Raw genomic sequence first — 18,421 nt, forward strand, 5'->3', positions numbered from 1 at the left:
TCACCATCCCTGTCAGCATGTTCCACGCACACACCCACCACAGTAAAAAAAAAATGAACTGCATCTGACATTCACCCTGTACTTTCCTCCAAACACCTTAAAATTATACCCCCTAATACTAGCCATTTCCACCCAATCAATGCCTCTGATCATTCAGTACACCTCATTCTCCTTTGTTCCAAAACCCTAGTTTACCCAACCTATCCTCATAAGGCATGCTCTCTACTCCAGGCAGCATCCTGGCAAATCTCTGCACCCTCTTTAAAACTTCCACATCCTTCCCATACTGAGGCAACCAGAACCGAGCGCACATCTCTCACAACCTGACAGCTCCCACGTACATGGGCAATGAGGACCAATCTGAAATGTACTCACTAGTTGGCAGACAAAGGGGGCCTTTGAGCTCCTCGCTTACAAAGCAACAGCAAATGCCTAATTGGAAAGGACAGTGCAGGGGAGTATGAAATCATTATCGATCCCTGGTTCTCCTGGAGCATCTGAACCACATTGTAGAACCTGATGAACAGATATCAGGATACCCACAGAGGGACTCGGTGCTTTGAGCTGGAGGATTAGTTGTCCTTGCCATCCAGTAACCCTGACGGGGTCGGTTTGAACTGGAGCAGGTGAGGCTAGTATCCTGTGGCGGAAGATGGGGACACTCGCATGTGTACACTGGCCAGGAAGGTTGAGGTACGGAGGGGACTTGGTGCCACTGTAGGTGAATGAGCAAGTTGGATAGAAGAGGGGGAAAACATGAGTAGAGGAGGGCAGTAGTTCTTTAGGAAAAAAGCCAGATCCTCACTGTTTACCTTAAGCTCTGAAGTACGACCTTATCTCCTTCCTTCTGTCCTTTCCCCTTCTTGTCTGTTATGTTCTCCATCTCTGGGCTCCATTCCTGTAAGATTAAAACCTTAACGTTAAGATGCCAGTAAGGCACTGAGTTCAGTTCAAGTGATTACAGTCCAAGTTATCTAGGTCAAGCTTAATTGTCATTCAACTGTACTCACATACAGTATACAACTAAATGAATGGAGCTAAATGAAGCAGGCTTTTTCCACTGAGGTTGGGTGGGACTACAACCAGAGGTCATGGGTTAAGGGTGAAAGGTGGGAAGTTTAAGGGGAACAGGAGGGGAAACTTCTTCACTCGGAGGGTCGTGTGAGTGTGGAGTGAGCTGCCAGAACAAGTGGTGCATGGGAGCTTGATTTCAATGTTTAAGAGAAGTTTGGATAGGTACCTGGATGGTAGGGGTATGGAGGGCTGTGGTCCCAGTGCAAGTTGCTGGGAGCAGGCAATTTAAATGGTTTCAGCATGGACTAGTTGGGCTGAAGGGCCTGTTTCTGTGCTGTACTCCTATGTGACTCCATGAAACATCATTCCTCTTGGGCCAAGGTGCAAAACAGTACATACAGTCACACACACCACATATCGTTAGAGTAGCACGTACAGTCACAATATAATATTAGTACAAGTCCTTGAATGGCAAGGCCGGAAGATTGATGGTGCAAAGGATGTTGTCCTAGAGCCATTTTTCTGCAAGAACAAGCACGCAGCAGTTCCTCATCTTGTACTAGGTTTGAAACTAAGTAATTGTTCAGAGTGTGGAACAAGCTGCTAGCAGAGATGGAGGATTTGGGTTCAATTTCAAGTTTTAAGAGAAATTTGGATAGGTGCATGGATGTGACAGATATGGAGGATTATGCTCGGAGCAGTTTAGTGGGACTAGGCAGATTAATAATCCAGCATGGTCTAGATGGGCCGAAGGGGCCTCTGTGCTGTAGTGGTCTATGACTATGAGACACCACTAAAGTATAGGAGGTAGTTTCCAAGTCGCCACATGTTCCCTGGAGTCGTAAATTAATAAGCAGATCACGAACCAGATTAGTCACATTACTGGGAAAACTGTCCTGGTTTTCTGTGGCAAAGATGTAGCTGGAAGGCCAGGAGGGTGTTGGCAGGATCAAATAGGTTTATCTAGCAATTACACTATTATTCTGTGCTGCTTTGGAAGTGTTGGCCATAATCCAGAGGGAACTTTCAATTATCAACCTTTGACTCTTGGGCAAGAGGCTCGCCAATTGAACCAGTTTCTACCCTTAGATGGACGGTGGTGGGGAGGTGGACATTAGTAGCTGGAACAGTAACTGGCTCCCCATTTCCCGATACAGACTATAAAAACTCTGGAGCAGAATTAGGCCAACTGGCCCATCGTGTCTTCCCACCATGGCTGATTTATTTTCCCTTTCAACCCCTATTCTCCTGCTGTCTTCCTTAACTGTTGAAGCCCTGGCTAACCAAAAATCTATCAACTTCGGTTTTAAGTATTCTCAATGACCTGGCCGCTACAGCTGTCTGTGGCGATGAATTTTATAAACTGACCACCCTCTGGGTAAAGAAATTCCTCCTAATCTCTATTCTCTCTGGTCCTAGGTTCCCCCAGACTAGGAAACATCCTCTCCATATCCATTCTATCTGGGCCTTTCAATATGTGATACATTTTACTCTTCTAAACTCCAGAGCCATCAAACGCTCCTCAGGTGTTAACCCTTTCATTTCTGGGATTATCCTCATGAACCTCTTCTGGAACCCCCCCCCCTCCCCATTGCCTTAAAGCCCCAGGATCACAGGCACAACGTAGCAGTTAGTGTGACACTATTACAGCTAGGGGCATCAGAGTTTGGAGTTCAATTCCGACATCATCTGTAAGGAGTCTGTACGTCCTCTCTGAGGAATGCCTGGGTTTTCTCCAGAAGATTTGGTTTCCTTCCATAGTCCAAAGACGTTCTGGTTGGTAGGTTAATTGGTCGTTGTGAATTGTCCCATGATTAGGCCAAATTGAAGCGGATTGGTGGGGCAGCTCAGCTCCTAGGGCTGGAAGAGCACACTCTTCACTGTATCCATAAAAAAAAATTCTAGTCCTCTCAAAATTAACATTAACATTGTATTTGCCTTCCTTACCATCAACTCAACCTGTAAGTTAACTTTTAGGGAATCCTGCAAGTCCCTTTGCACCTCTGATTTCTGAATTTTTATCCTGGTTTAGAAAACAGTCTATCCCTTTATTCCTTCTACCAAAGTGCATTACCATTCAATTCCCTACAGAATATTCCAACTTTGCTCAATCTCCCAATCTGTCTAGGTCTTTCTGAGACTAACATTTTGATGTACGTGTAACAAATAAAGCTAATCTTTATCTCAAATGGAGAAGGTGCTTCAAAACTCACCTCAAAGTACGGCCAGTTCGTCGGCATTCCTGGGCCATACGTGTTCCGCCACCATTTTAAGTCATTCTGGTCATTTATTGATAGCACGGTCTGGTGTAGATCCTTAAAAATATTCCGGAAGCTGCAGAAAGGGAAGTGGCAAGTATTGGGATTGATTGAGAAACTGCTTCAGGTAGATCTGCCCCCTGCTACATCTCAGATGCAGCCCTTTATGAAGGAGAAAAGCTTACAAAATGCAGGTGAAACTCAGCATTTATGGAAGGAAATAAATAGTTGATGTTTTGGGCTGAGACCCATCAGGACTGGAACGGATGGGGAAGAAGCCAGAATAAGGAAGAGTGGGAGACAATTGGTGAGATCAGATGAGGGGGAAAGTGGGTGGGGGAGGAGGGAATCAAGTGAGAAACTGGGAGGTACAGCTGGAAGCCTGAACAATGTTAAGAAGGTGTATGGCATGTTGGCCTTCACTGGCTGAGTTCAAGAACCGCAAGGTAATGTTACAGCTGTATAAAACTCTAGTATTGTGTTCAGTTCTGGTCATTTCATGATGGGAAGGATAAGGGAGCTTTAAAGAGGTTGCAAGGAGATTTACTGGGACGCTGTCTGGAATAGAGAGCATAGCTTATGAGGAGAGGTTGAGCAAGCTTGGGCTTTTCTTTTTGGAGTGAAGGAGGATGAGAGGTGATTTAATAGAGGCATATAAGATAGTAAGAGGCATAGATCAAGTGGACTGCCAGAGAACTTTTTCCCAGGGCAGAAATGACAGATACAAGGGGGTATAATTTTAAGATGATTGGAGGGAAGTATAAGAAGGAGGTCAAAGATGAGTTTTCTTACCCAGAATGGTTGGCGCCTGGGACCCCCTGCCAGGGGTGGTGGTAGAGGCAGTTACATTTGGGACATTTAAGAAACTCTTAGATAGCTATTCCATAAAGTAGGTTAAAGAGTCAGCACAACATCATGGGCCAAAGGGCGTGTACTGTGATGCAAAGTTCTATGTTCTAAGACTGGGGGGCAATGAGCACCATGAGCATTCGGTTGCCTCTCATTTCAACCTCCCTTCCTGTTCCCACAGCTCTGCTTTGCCTGCTGTGTAGGGAGGCCAAACACAAACTTAACGAACAGTACGTTGTATTCCTATCACTCAACACTCACAAATAACACACTCCCAGTGCAGCTTTAACCACACGTTTGATGGCTCTGTGCCTGTACTCACTGGAGCTTACAGGAATGAAGGGTGATCTCACTGAAACCCATTGAAATTGAAAATTCTCGATGGAGTGGAGAGGATCTTTCCAACAGTGGGGATGGGAGTCCAGGACAAGAGGACACAGACTCAGAATAGAAGGGCATCTCTTTAGAACTGAGATGAGGAGCAAATTATTTAGCCAGAGAGTGGTGACTGGAATTCATTGCCACAGACAGCCGTGGAGGCCAAGTCTCTGGGTATATTTAAAGTGGAGGTTGATAGATTCTTGATTAGTAAGGCTGTCAAAGGTTACAGGGTGAAGGCAGGAAAATGGGGTTGAGAGGGATAATAAATTAGCCATGATGGAATATTGGAGACGATGGGTCAAATGGCTCCTTTGTCGTACAATCTCTATGTTTCTATGTAATCTCACCTTTCGTTGTTGGCGACGTCAAGGTGCCGATGAATAGAGAGGAAGATCTGTTTGAGGAAGATTGTGCGTTTCTGCTCCAACTGCTGGCTCTGGTCAAACACCATCTCCATCTCTTCCATGTATTTTGGGTTGTACTTGTTCAAATCTTCTATGGTCTTGGCGTAACGTTGCTTAACCTTGGGGTGTGGGGGTGGGTGTGAGAACAGAGAGGGGAGATTGTGAGTGCTCCACACCCACATGCAGAGCCAGGGTTCACAGGCAGCATGTCTGGTTCAGGAAGTTGCGGGTTCAGGATCTGCTCCAGGTGAGGCCGACGCCCCAATACGGGTGCTGAACTGGATGTGCTGCCTTTCAAACCATATGTTAGTCAAGATCCGATATGCTTATTAAGTTGCGGGCAAAGACAGCAATTTGAGAAAGTGGTAGAATTAATTTGAGTTATAGAGCGCAGAAAGAGACCCTTCAGTCCAACTTATTCAAAGCAGCCATTGCCTGAGTTAGTCCCATTTGTCCACATTTGGCTGATAACCCTTTCCCTTCCCTATCCATGTACCTGTTTAACTGTTCCTGTACCTGCCTCTATCACTTCCTCTGTCCTCTCACTCTGTATACCCACTACCCTCGAGTAAATACTTTCCCTGAAACCCTCTGCCTTCTAATTTTTGATCCCCCTGCTATACGGGCAGTAAAAAGATTATGACTACCTAAACACGAGATTCTGCAGATGCTGGAAATCCAGGGCAACAAACTCAGCAGGTCAGGCAGCGTCTATGGAGAGCAATAAAGAATCAATGTAACGAGCCAAGACCCTTGTGTGTTTCTGTCTACCAGCCTTTCTATACATCACATGATTTTATAAACCTCTGCTCATAATTGTAGCCCAGTAACATTCTTGTGAAGCTTTTCTGAGCCCTGTCCAGCTGAACAACATGCTTTCAGTAGAGTCTACCTTGGTGTGCACATACGTCCGCTACAGTGTTTGCTTAGGGTGTGTATTCTGACTCATGGATAGAACTCAGCTCTGAATCAGAAACACAAGATATTCTGCAGATGCTGGAAATCTAGAGAAACACATGTAAAACGCTGAAGTAACTCTATGTTATGGAGAATCTATGGAGAGGAGTACACACTGTTTCAGGCCGAGACCCTTCATCGGGTTGATCTGAATCAGAAGGTGGTCCCACACACGAGATCTGAGCACACTGTCTGCACCACAGGTCTGAGGCTTTGCATGCTGGTGCAGTGGTGAAAGATTCCCAGAAAATAAGAATTTTTCTCTGAAGCAAAGCCTTTCTTCTGTTTCGAGGATGTCTGCGGAGAGTGAGAATTTCAAGTTGTATATTGTATACATTCTCCAGTATTAAATGGAGCCACTGATCATCTCAACCTTTATCTCCCACACAACCATCATCAAAACTATACAGACTGATTGGCTGCAATCTCATGCTGTTTCTGAGAGCTTACTACATACATTTTTCTTTAAATTTAGAGATACAGCATGGTAATAGGCTGTTCCAGTGCAATGAACCTGTGCAGCCCAATTTTACCCATTTGACCAATTGACCCGCTAAACCAAATGTCTTTAGAATGTGGAAGGAAATTGGAGCAACTGGAGGAAATGCCATGGGGAAAACATTAAAAAACTCCTGACAGGCAGCGGTGGGATTCGAATCCAGGTCGCTGGGTCTGTCATAGTGTTCTGCTGACAACTACTCACCGTGCTGCCCTTGCTGCTGGATGTCCCACATTACCACGGACATTGGACATCTTGCGTGATCTTCAGGATTGGACTTCCAAACTATCTTACAAATCTGGCGGGACCTGCGTTTCTATTCTTATATGTATCGTTATTGATAGAGATTCCCTCTGCAATGGCTCCTCCTCCTGTCACTTCGGTATTCTTGGAAGATCTAACCTAGGGATCCTCCAATTCCTTATCTACAAACTTCCATCTGTCAGTACTATCAGAAAACCTGACTCAGCTTCTAGAGTCATAAACTCACAGACCACACATCACACCAAGCAGAGGGCACGGCCTCAGAACAGAAGGATGTCCCTTTAGAACAGAGATGTTCACCACCTTCTTTAGCCAGAAGGTGGTGAATTTGTGGAATCACTTGCCATGAAGGCCAAGTCATTGGGTATACTTAAAGCTTAGGTTGATAGGTTCTTCATTAGTTTAGGGTGTCAAAGGTTACCAAGAGAGGGAAAATAAATTGACCATTGCACAGCAGAATCAATGAGTCAAATGGTCTAATTATTTTCCTACATTCTTTGTTAGAGTATTGAGTTCAAGAGCTGCGAAGTAATGTTGTAACTCTATAAAACCCTGGTTACACTAATATTGTGTTCAGTTCTGGTCGCCTCATTATTGGAAGGATGTGGAGGCTTCACAGAGGGTGCAATGGAGATGTATCAAGATGCTCCTTGGACCAGAGGCCATGTCTTATGTTGAACAGGCTAGGGCTTTTCTCTTTGCAGTGAAGGAGGTTGAGAGATGACCTGATAGAGGTGTATAAGATGAAAAAAGACATGGGTTGAGTGGACAGTCAGACACTTCTTTGCAGGGTGGCAATGGCTAATACAAGAGGGGATAATTTAAGGTGATTGGAGGAAAGTCTGGAGGGATGTCAGGGGGTAGGTTTCACACAGGAACATCCTGCCAGGGGTGGTGGTAAGGCAGATACATTAGGAGCATTTATGGAACTCTTATATAGGCACATTAATGATAGAAAAATGGAGGGCTATGTAGGGGGAAGTGTTCGGTTGATCTTAGAGTAGGTTAAAAGGTCAGCACAACATAGTGGGCCAAAGGCCCCGTACTGTGCTCTGTCTTATGGTCTTACACACTGGTTCATTGGTGTACCAATGGCAGGGGAGCTGCGTGGTCTCGGGTGTTGGGCACAACAGGCCCTCGTGCCACAGGATTGCCTGCTGCAAGCACCCAGGGGAGGAAAGGCACAAGTTGTGTGAGAGAGAGGAGAGGGTGCTCTGGATTCCAAGCTGGGTTGGGGGATGTTTCCTCCCATCAACGCTGCCCCCCAGTGTTCGCTGGGTGGATTGCGTTTACAGCTGCACTAGCGCATGATGGGGAACTGCTGCGTGCTTGTTCTTGCAGAAACATGGCTCCAGGAGAACATCCCTTGCACCAGCAACCTGCAGGCCATGACACTCAGGGACTATGGCTACTGTATACTGCTAATGTTTTTCTGCTATTGTAATTACGTGTGCTTTATGCCGTGGGTGACCGTTGGTACTGTGGTTTTCACCTTGGCCCTGGAGAAACACTGCTTTGTTTGGCTGCAACCACATGAATGGTTGAATGACAATTACATTTCAATTTGAGGGTGTGGAGCTGTCCCTGTGCCATCTCTGCAATTCTGACTGCCTCAGCTCAGACACACACACCCTTGCTGGTCTTTTCCAACACCCGAACTGATACTGTTTTTAGAACAGCAATGGGCTCTTCGGCCCACAGTATCTGCACCAGAGACAACGACAACTTAACCAATACCTTCTATTGGCACATGATCCAGATGGCCCCATACCCTGTGAATTTATGTACTGTATCTAACAGTCTCTTCAATACCACTATTGTATCTGCCTCCAGCACTACTCTCACCAGTCCATTCCAAGCACCCTCCACTCTCATTGTTTAAAAAAAACTTGCCCCACATATCTTTAAACTTTCCCCTTCTCACCTCGTCCTTTAGAACTTGACTTTTCCACCTTGGGGAAAGAAAGATTCTGACTTTTCCATGCCTCTCATAACTTCCATCAGCTCTCCCTTAGCCTTCAACACTCCAGAAGAAACAACCCAAGTTTGTCCAATCTCTCCATAAGACATAGGAGCAGTAGTTGGCCATTCGGCCTATTAAATCTGCTCTGCAATTTGAGTTCCACCTTGTGATAGACCGTGGGGGACAGACAGTAACTAGCTCCTAACTGTGATTACACTTTTCCCTATATAGACTACAAACATAGGGGCAGAAGTAGGCCAATCAGCCCATTGAGTCTGCTTGCCATTCCTTCTCAGCTGATTTATTATCCCTCTGAACTCTGTTCTGAGTAACTGATGCCCTTCCTAATCAAGAACCTGTCAACCTTCGTTTTAAATACATCCAATGACTTGGCCTCCACAGCCGTCTGTGGCAATGAATTCCACAGACTCACCACCCTCTGGCTAAAGGAATTCTTCCTCATCTCTGTTCTGAAGAGAAGTCCTTGTACCCTCTACCCGCTCATATCCTGTAATCCAGGCAACCCTGCTTGCACCCTTTTCCTCATCCTTCCCTCAACAGGGTGACCAGACCTGCATAAAGTACTCCTAGTACAGCCTGACCAGAATTTTATAGTGCCGCAGAACTCAGTGGAAACTTCATTAGGTACACCGGTACACCTGCTCGTTAATGCAAATGTCTAATCAGCCAATCCCGTGGCAGCAACTCAGTGCATAAAAGCATGAAGACAAGGTCAAGAGTTTCAGGAGTTATTCAGACCAAACATCAGAATGGGGGAAGAAATGTGATCTAAGTGACTTTGACTGCGAAATTATCGATGGCACCAGAATGGGTGGTTTGAATAACTCAGAAACTGCCATTCTCCCGGGATTTGCATGCCCATCAAGAGTTTACAGAGAATGGTGTGAAAATACATCCAGCAAGCAACAGTTGTGGGTGAAAATGCCTTGTTAATGAGAAAGGTCAGAGGAGAATGGCCAGACATTTTCAAGCTGACAGGAAGGCAACAGTAACTAAAATAACCACAGGTTACAACTGTGGTGTGCAGAAGAGCATCTCTGAACGGGCAACACGTTGAGCCTTGAAGTGGATGGCCTACAGCAGCAGAAGACCATGAACATACACTCAGAGGCCACTTTATTAGGTACAGGGGGTGGGGAATAAGTGACTACTGAGAGTATAAAACAGACCTGGAGAGGATGACAAGGTAAGAAGGTGGGAGGAGAGTTCCTCCAGCATTTTGTGTGTGTGCTGTTCAGGATTTCCAACATCTGCAGAATCTCTGCTATTGAGGAGGTCCATTGGAGTACAATGTCTGTGTGGAGTTTGCATCGTTTCCCGATGATTGCTCACTCACAACTCAAATAACCACACATTTGCAATAGTGGTGTGCAAAAGAGCATCTCTGAACCCACAACATATCAAACCTTGAAGAGCAAACAAAAGAAAAGCTGCAGATGCTGAAAGTCAAATTAATACACACAAAATGCTGGAGGAACTCAGCAGGACAGGCAGCATCAATAGAAAAGAGTAAACAGTCAACTTTTTGGGCCGAGTCCTGATGAAAGATCCAAAACGTCAACTGTTTACTCTTTTCTATTGATGCTGCCTGTCCTGCTGAGTTCCTCCAGCATTTTGTGTGTAGAACCTTGAAGAGGATAGGCTCCAGCAGCAGAAGACCACAGTGGGTTCCACACTAATAGAGTAGCCATCGAGTGCACACTATATTCGTACGGGATGTGTGTACAGAATTTCCCCGTTCACCTTTTCTGCCTCCTGGCTGCGTTTTTCTCTCAGTCGCTGGAGTTTCTGCTGCTTCCATGAGGAAGAGGCCGGGTTTGCCCTGCAGTTATTTTCCCGGAGAACGGCAACACGCTCCTTTTTCCGCTTGGCATGGTAGACTTTCTTCAGCTTTCCTGCCTGTGGACAAGGGAGAGAGGGATGTACAAGGTTAGGACCATCCAGCTGAATCTACGCAAATGAAGAAGTCTGTGCAAGTTAGGGTATTAACTCTGACCATGAGCAGCAGCTGTTGGGAGAAATCAGATCATCGTTAACTGCTGGAGAGATAGTGGGGAGAGTTTATGCACAGCACGGAAAACCTGTCTGTCATCACCTCATAATTAGAGATGACGAAACGCCAATGTCCAAGAACAGAGAAGTCTACAGAAAGCAATGAATACAGCCCAGTCCATCACAGGCAATGCCCGCCCCACCATTGAGCACGTCTACAAGGAGCGCCACCACAAGAAAGCAGCCTCCATCATTAAGGACCTCCACTATCCAAGGCCATGCCCTCATCCCGCTGCTGCCATCAGGAAGGACACCCTTAAGGTTAACCTCTAGGTTGAGTCGGTGGTGAAGAAGGCAAATGCAATGTTGGCATTCATTTCTAGAGGAATAGAGTATAGCAGCAGGGATGTGATGTTGAGGCTCTATAAGGCACTGGTAAGACCTCACTTGGAATATTGTGTGCAGTTTTGGGCTCCTTATTTAAGAAAGGATGTGCTGACATTGGAGAGGGTTCAGAGAAGATTCACTAGAATGATTCCGGGAATAAGAGGGTTAACATATGAGGAATGTTTGACCGATCTTGGACTGTACTCCTTGGAGTTTAGAAGAATGAGGGGGGACCTCACAGAAACATTTCGAATGTTGAAAGGCATGGACAAAGTGGATGTGGCAAAGTTGTTTCCCATGGTGGGGGAGTCTAGTATGAGAGGACATGATTTGAGGATTGCAGGGTGCCCATTCAGAACAGAGATGTGAAATTTTTTTTTTAGCCAGAGGGTGGTGTTTGATGGTCTCTCGCACTCTCACTCCCCATCTCTCTCTCTCTCTCTCTCCTATCACTCCTAAAATCTATGGAATTTGTTGCCATGGGCAGCAGTGGAGGCCAAGTCACTGGGTGTATTTAAGGCAGAGATTAATAGGTATCTGAGTAGTCAGGGCATCAAAGGTGATGGTGAGAAGGTGGAGGAATGGGACTAAGGGGGAGATTGGATCAGCTCATGATGAAATGGCAGAGCAGACTCAATGGGCTGAATGGCCAACTTCTGCTCCTTTGTCTTAGGGTCTAAGGAGATACAGGAGCCTCGGGACCCATACCATCAGGCTGAGGAACAGTTATTACTCCTCAATCACCAGGCTCCTGAACCAGCATGAACAACTTCTCTCACCCCAACACCCAACTGATTCCACAATGCATAATTTGACTCACTTTCAAGGACTCTACAACTCATGTTCTCAGTATTATTTATTATTTTTTCTCTTCCATATTTGCACAGCTTGTCTAGTTGTTTGTCAGTCTTTGTGTGTAGTTTCTCCATTGTTTCTACTGTATTTATTTGCTCTGCTCAAGAAAACATGAGGGTAGCAGATGGTAACATATACGTACTTTGATAATAAATTTACTTTGAACAAAGGGGGTCAGAGTCAACTTGCACAGGGGATATAATCAGGGCACCACAATATCATAGTGGATAGCCATATGTTTTGGTGTTTTGATGTACAAGTAACAAATAAAGCTGTCTGTGATAAACTTTTGTAAAGGGAGAGTTCACAGGACTGGGAATGAGGGTGTAATAAGACAAACGTTACAGTGTGGTACTGCTACAAAGGGCTGAATGGTCTCCTCCAGGCTGTAAGAACGAACAGTATAGCCCAGGAGCAGGCCTTTCAGCCCATGATACTGTTCTAACATACGGTGTGTGGGCCCTCATTGGGGGATTGAGTTCAAGAGCCACGAGGTAAAACTCTGGTTAGACCGCACTTGGAATATTACGTTCAGTTCTGGTTGTCTCATTATACGAAGGGCATGGAAGCTTTGGAGTGGATCCAGAGGAGATTTACCAAAACGCTGACTGGATTAGAGAGCATAGCTTATGAGGATAGGTTGAGTGAGCTCTCTTTGGAGTGAAGGAGGATGAGAAATCATTTGACAGAGGTGTACAACACCTAATCTCTCCTGCCTGAGCACATTCATGTGGCAGCATAAGAGAACTTCAAACCTCTTGTATTTGGCTCTACTGCCACCCCTTGCAGTGCATTCCAGGTACTGGAAACTCCTGCTCAAATCCATCCATGCCTATTACATGCCACACTCTCATACACACTGCTGAATGGTTCCCCCGGTAGGAAAAGATGGATTCTTGACCTCGTTATGGTCTTTGCACCTTAATCTCTACCGGCACTGCACACTCTCTGTAACTGTAGCACTATGCTCTCTTACTATTTTCCGACATCCCGATGGGATGGCATGACGTATTTATGGCATGCAAACCAATATTTTTCACTGTACTGTGGTACATGTGACAATAATAAAATAATTTAATACTTAATGTACCAGTTACTTAATGGATGCATCCCAATGTCTTGTGGACAGTCCACGCAGTTAAAGAACAAAGACCAATATCTAGTAAAGCAGCCGCCATAATCAAAGAGCCCTTCCCCCTCCATTCTCCCTTCTCCCCTCTCCAACTGGGCAGAAGATCCAAAAGCCCAAGAGCATGTACCACCAGGCTTAAGGACAGCTGCCACCCCAGTGTTATCAGACCACTGAACTGTCACCTAGTACAGTAAGATGGTCTCCTGACTTCAATCTACCTCACTATGACCTTGTACCTTATAGTCTGCCTGCACTTTCTCTGTAACTGTATCACTTTATTCTGCATTCTCTTATTGTTTTAGAACACAGAACAGTATAGGCCCTTCGGCCCACAATGTTGTGCCGACCTTGTAACCTCCTCTAAGATCAATTTAACCCTTCTCTCCTACATAGCCCTCCAGTTTTCTTTTATGCCCTGTGCGTATCTCAGATATTATTAATGTATTTAATGTTCTCCCTTGTACTACCTCAATGTACTATTGTAAAGAATAGATCTGAATGGACAGAGTGCAAGACAAGTTTTACACTGTACGTAATACAATAAGATATAGGAACAGAATTAGGCGTTCGGCCATTTGATTATGGCAGATCCATTTCCCTCTCAGCCCCATTTTCCTGCCTCCTCCCTGTCTCCCTTCATGCCCTGACTAATCGAGGACATATCAAACTCCACTTTAAGTATATCCAATGACTTGGGCTGCACAGCTGTTTGTGACAATAAATTCCATAGATTTATTACCCTCGAGCTAAAAAAATTCCTCTTCATCCTTGTTCTAAATGGAAGTCCTTGTGCCCTCTAACCTCCCTCATACCCTGTAATCCAGGCAACATTCTCTGGTTCTAGACTTCCCCACTATAGGAAACATCCACTCTATCTAGGCCTTTCAATATTCGATTGCTTTTTATGTGATCCTCCCCTCATTCTTCTAAACTCCAGTGAGTACAGTCCCAGAGCCATCAAATGCTCTTTTTATATTAACCCTTTCATTCCTGGGATAATTCTTGTGAACCTCCTCTGGACCCTCTCCTACACTAGAATCAGAATCAGGTTTATTATCACAAGCATGTGTCATGAAATTTGTTAACTTTGCAGCAGCAGTTCAATGCAATACATAATACAATAGATAAAATAATAATAAATAAGTAGCAGTGTAGTATATTGAATACGTATATTAAAAATCATGCAAAAAACAGTAATATTAAAAACAGAATATTAAAAAAGTGAGGTAGTGTTCACAGGTTCAATATCCATTTAGGAATCAGATAACAGAGGGGAAGAAGCTGTTCCTGAATTGCTGAGTGCGTGCCTTCTGGCTTCTATACCTCCTACCTGATTTTAACAGTGAGAAAAAGGAATGCCCTGGGTGCTGGAGGTCCTTAATAATAGATGCTGCCTTTCTGAGACACCGTACCTTGAAGATGTCCTGGGTGCTTTATAGGCAAGTACCCAAGATGGAGCCGACTGAATCTACAACCCTCTGCAGCTTCTTTCAGTACAGTGCAGTAGTCCCCAACCCCGCCCCATACCAGACAGTGATGCAGCCTGTCAGAATGCTCTCCACGGTACATATATAGAAGATTTTGAGTGTATCAGGAGATAAGGGGCCCAAAACTGTTTATAATACTCCAAGTGCAGTCTGTTCAAAGCCTTACCTGTGACAATATTAAACTAATTTACCGTTTCACAGTGGACACCGGGTATGTGCATTGTAGATGGCAGTTTTATAGTGAGTACAGCAGGAGGCACACCCGACATCTGCTGCACAGAGCAGACCCCCCACAACCTTTCTAACCATCAAGTGACAACTTACTTTTTTCAGTTTCTTTGTCCAGGGCTTCTGTGCCTTTCGGAAGCCGTGTTCCACCTCGTGAGTCTCCTTGAAGCCCCCGAAGAACTTCTTGTGGTACGTTTCCTTCTGCCACTTCCGAATCCTGCTCGTATCCTCGGTCAGCAGGGATTTGTGGATCCCCACGTGCAGTTCACTCAGGCGGTCTGCGGAGGTAAGGAAGGCGTGCCACGCCTTCAATAGAGTACCGTACATAGGACCTGGTGAGTACGACAGACAGGCTGGGTATACAATCAATCTGTCTCACCCTACCCTCCCTTTAGTTCACTTTCTCCCTCCCTCCCTACATTCGGACACAAGGGATTCTGCAGATGCTGGAAATCCAGAGCAACGCAACGCCACGCACGTACACACAGTTTCTGGTAGAATGAAAATGTCCCGATAAAGAGTCTTGGCAAAAAATGACAACAGTCTATAACAAGAGGTTGGACAAACTCGGATTGTTTTCTCTGGAGCGACGGAGGCTGAGGGGAGATCTGATAGAGGTTTACAAGATTATGAGAGGCATAGATAGAGTGCACAGACAATATCTTTTTCCCAGTGTTGAAATGTCTAGTACCAGAGGACATGCATTTAAAGTGAGATGGGATCATTTCAAAGAAGATGAGGGGCAATTAATTTTTAAAAACAGAGAGTGGTGATTAAGGCAGAGACTTTTAAGAGTTGTTTAGACACGTGAATCTGAGGGAAATGGAAGGATATGGACATTGTGTAGGCAGAAGGGGTTAGTTTAGTTGGTCAGTTGATTACTAATTTAATTGGTTCTGTACAACACTGTGAGCTGAAGGGTCTGTTCCTGTGCTGTACTGTTCTGTGTTGTATGTTTATTCCTCTCTATAGACCTGCCAAGTTCCTCACACAAAAGGCCATCAATCTGAAAGACTAACTCTCTTCTAATTCAGTTCAGTAGGGTTGCAGAGTCAGTTCCATTCTCTGATCAGATCCTATGGCCTACAAACTCACTTTCAAGGACTCTTAACCATTTCTGTTTTTATTTTGTACGGTTTGTCTTCTTTTGCACATTGGTTATTTATCAGTCTTTATTTATGTATAGCTTTTGGGAATCTCTTGTATTTTATCATTTTACCTATAAAAGCCTCCAAAAAATGAACCTCAAGGTAGCTTACGTTAACATATTCGTACTTTGATAACGAACTCTACTTTGGACCACAGATGCTGAGTGTGATAAGTCTTTGGTTCAAATTTCTAGACTGAAATTTCTGGGGTTTTGTGTTCCCCCCCCCCCATCCCTTCAGTCTGTTTAGTATGCAATGGCCTTAACACACCCAGACCCCACAAGAGCCTTGAATAACCTTATTTTTTGAACCCAGTGCCCTTGTTTGACTGGCCTGCAGACACAGTGAGACAAGGATTTGATGCAGACTGCAGGGTCGTTCCCTCAGCAGATTGTCAGGGTGCCACAGACAATGCGTTACATCTCGGCACGTCGGATTTCAGAGTTCAATCCCAGCTTTGTGTAAGGAGTCTCTGTACCTGGATCCTCCCCGTGGAAAGTGTAGGTTTTCTCCAGGACCTCCGGTTTCCTCCCATAGTCTAAAGACGTACCGGATAGATTAATTTGGTCATTGTACATTATCCCACGATTAGGTTAGGGTTAAGCAGGGTTGCTGGGGGTTGCTGGACAGTGCAGCTCGAAGGGCCGGAGGAACTATTCTGCACTGTACCTCTAAATAAAATCGTTTTATTTATGGCAGAACATCTCTTTGCCTGAGTTCACCAACACATCAGTGAGAGGGTTCCCACCAGTCAGATCCTTCCGATACAGCCAGAATTTCACTCCCAATGCACGCTGGCTGAGGTGGGAGCAATGGCCACCCATCTCTTTGCGGACTGGGGATTTGCTAAGCGGGTGTGGAGAAGATAACAAGGATCTTGGGTTCTTGGGTTCATCCCCAGCAGGGAGTTCTCTGATCTACAGGGACAAACGTCAGATGCTGCTGGAAGGCCATGGAAGGCCATGAAAGACCCCTTCGATTGTCCTGAAACTTGCTGGTCTGCCAGCACAGTGAGATGTCCGTGAGGGAATGCTGCCGACTGGCACGGTCCAGGCTGTAGGGGTCCATGCTGAAGGGTGCAGCCACCACAAAGACTCTTTGGGGAAGGACCTCAGTCTTATTACCACCCATTTACACCATCCTCATTTTATTCACCCCCTTCCTATCAACTCCCCCCAAATTCTAACCCACACACGCACACACTTGCAGTGGCCAACTAAAGTAATACCCTCCATGTCTTTGGGATATGGGAGGAAACTGGGAGACTCCACACAGGTAGCACCTGAGGTCGAGATTGAACCGGTGTCTCTGGAGTTGTGAGGAGACACCTCGTACTGTGCCACACTTAATCAACGCTCCACCACTCTGCTGCTAGCCTACTGATTTAACCACTATTGTACCATCGAGGCCAAGGATTTAAATACCTCAGCTGAACCCACACTTCCAATGTGTATCAGAATCAGGTTATTATCACCGGCATGTGTCGTGAAATTTGTTAACTTAGCAGCAGCAGTTCAATGCAATACATGATAATATAGAAATAGGAAAATAAATAAATAGATTACTGTATGTATATATATGTTCATTGAATAGATTAAATGTTGTGCAAAAACAGAAATAATATGTATATTTAAAAAATGAGGTAGTGTTCTTGGGTTCAATGTCCATTCGGAAATTGGATGTCAGAGGGGAAGAAGCTGTCCTGAATTGCTGAGTTTGTTCCTTCAGGCTTCTATAACCTACTTCCGGAGGGTAACAATGAGAAGAGGACATGTTCTGGGTGATGGGGTTCCTTAATAATGGACGTCATCTTTCTGAGACACCGCTCCTTGAAGATGCCTTGGATACTACAGAGGCTGGTACCCAGATGGAGCCGACTAAATTTACAACCCTCTGCAGCTTCTTTTGGTCCTGTGCAGTAGACCCCCCCAATCCTCCCCCCCGCCACCGCAACCAGACAGTGATGCAGCCTGTCTGAATGCTCTCCATGGTACATCTATAGAAGTTTTTGAGTGTTTTAGTTGACAAACCAAATCTCTTCAAACCCTTAACGAAATATAGCCGTTGTCTTCTCACTACCTTGGGTATCTTGGAGCCTACCTTTGGCACTTACTGGTAACTACAGAACCAATGGACCATTCAACCTATCGTTGCTGTGATGGAGGCACAAGTGATTCTGCATATGCTGGAAAGCCTGAGGAACACACACAAAAATGCTGGAGGTGCTCAGCAAGTCAGGCAGCATCCATAGAGAGAAATAAACAATTGACGTTTCAGGCCAAGACCCTCCATCTATACTCGAGGGCCTTGTCCTGAAATGTCGACTGTTGATTTCCGTCCACAGATGCTGCCTAATCCGCTGTGCTCCTCCAGCATTTTGTGTGTGTGACTGTACAAGACTTGTTCCACCAGCTCTTCCTCTCTCAAAGGACTCGATGGTGACATTAACAGCCACTGCGATGGACGTGGACAGCTTCTCCAAGGATCGTCACTTTGTTGTGGCTTGTGAATCCCTGAGATCCTGAGAGTGATGCTGTTTGGAGTTTAACTCCTGGTAGGGTCACTTGAGGCAGTAAAAGGTT

General features: G+C 45.2%; 1 protein-coding gene across 2 annotated transcripts in view; it reads right to left on the reverse strand.

Moving 5' to 3' along the window:
* si:ch211-51c14.1 (protein kinase C and casein kinase substrate in neurons protein 3) overlaps positions 1–18,421 on the reverse strand; it is a 73,113-nt gene that overhangs the window by 10,289 nt on the left and 44,403 nt on the right. For both annotated transcript variants that reach the window (XM_059953946.1, XM_059953945.1), the window contains exons 4-8: positions 14,788–15,023; positions 10,354–10,509; positions 4,850–5,025; positions 3,228–3,348; positions 813–898 (exon numbers count right to left, since the gene is read on the reverse strand). In XM_059953946.1, the coding sequence (XP_059809929.1) occupies positions 813–898; positions 3,228–3,348; positions 4,850–5,025; positions 10,354–10,509; positions 14,788–15,023 (775 nt within the window). The remainder of the gene's footprint in view (positions 1–812; positions 899–3,227; positions 3,349–4,849; positions 5,026–10,353; positions 10,510–14,787; positions 15,024–18,421) is intronic.

Source organism: Hypanus sabinus, chromosome 29 (assembly GCF_030144855.1).
Source record: "Hypanus sabinus isolate sHypSab1 chromosome 29, sHypSab1.hap1, whole genome shotgun sequence".
NCBI lineage: Eukaryota > Metazoa > Chordata > Chondrichthyes > Myliobatiformes > Dasyatidae > Hypanus > Hypanus sabinus.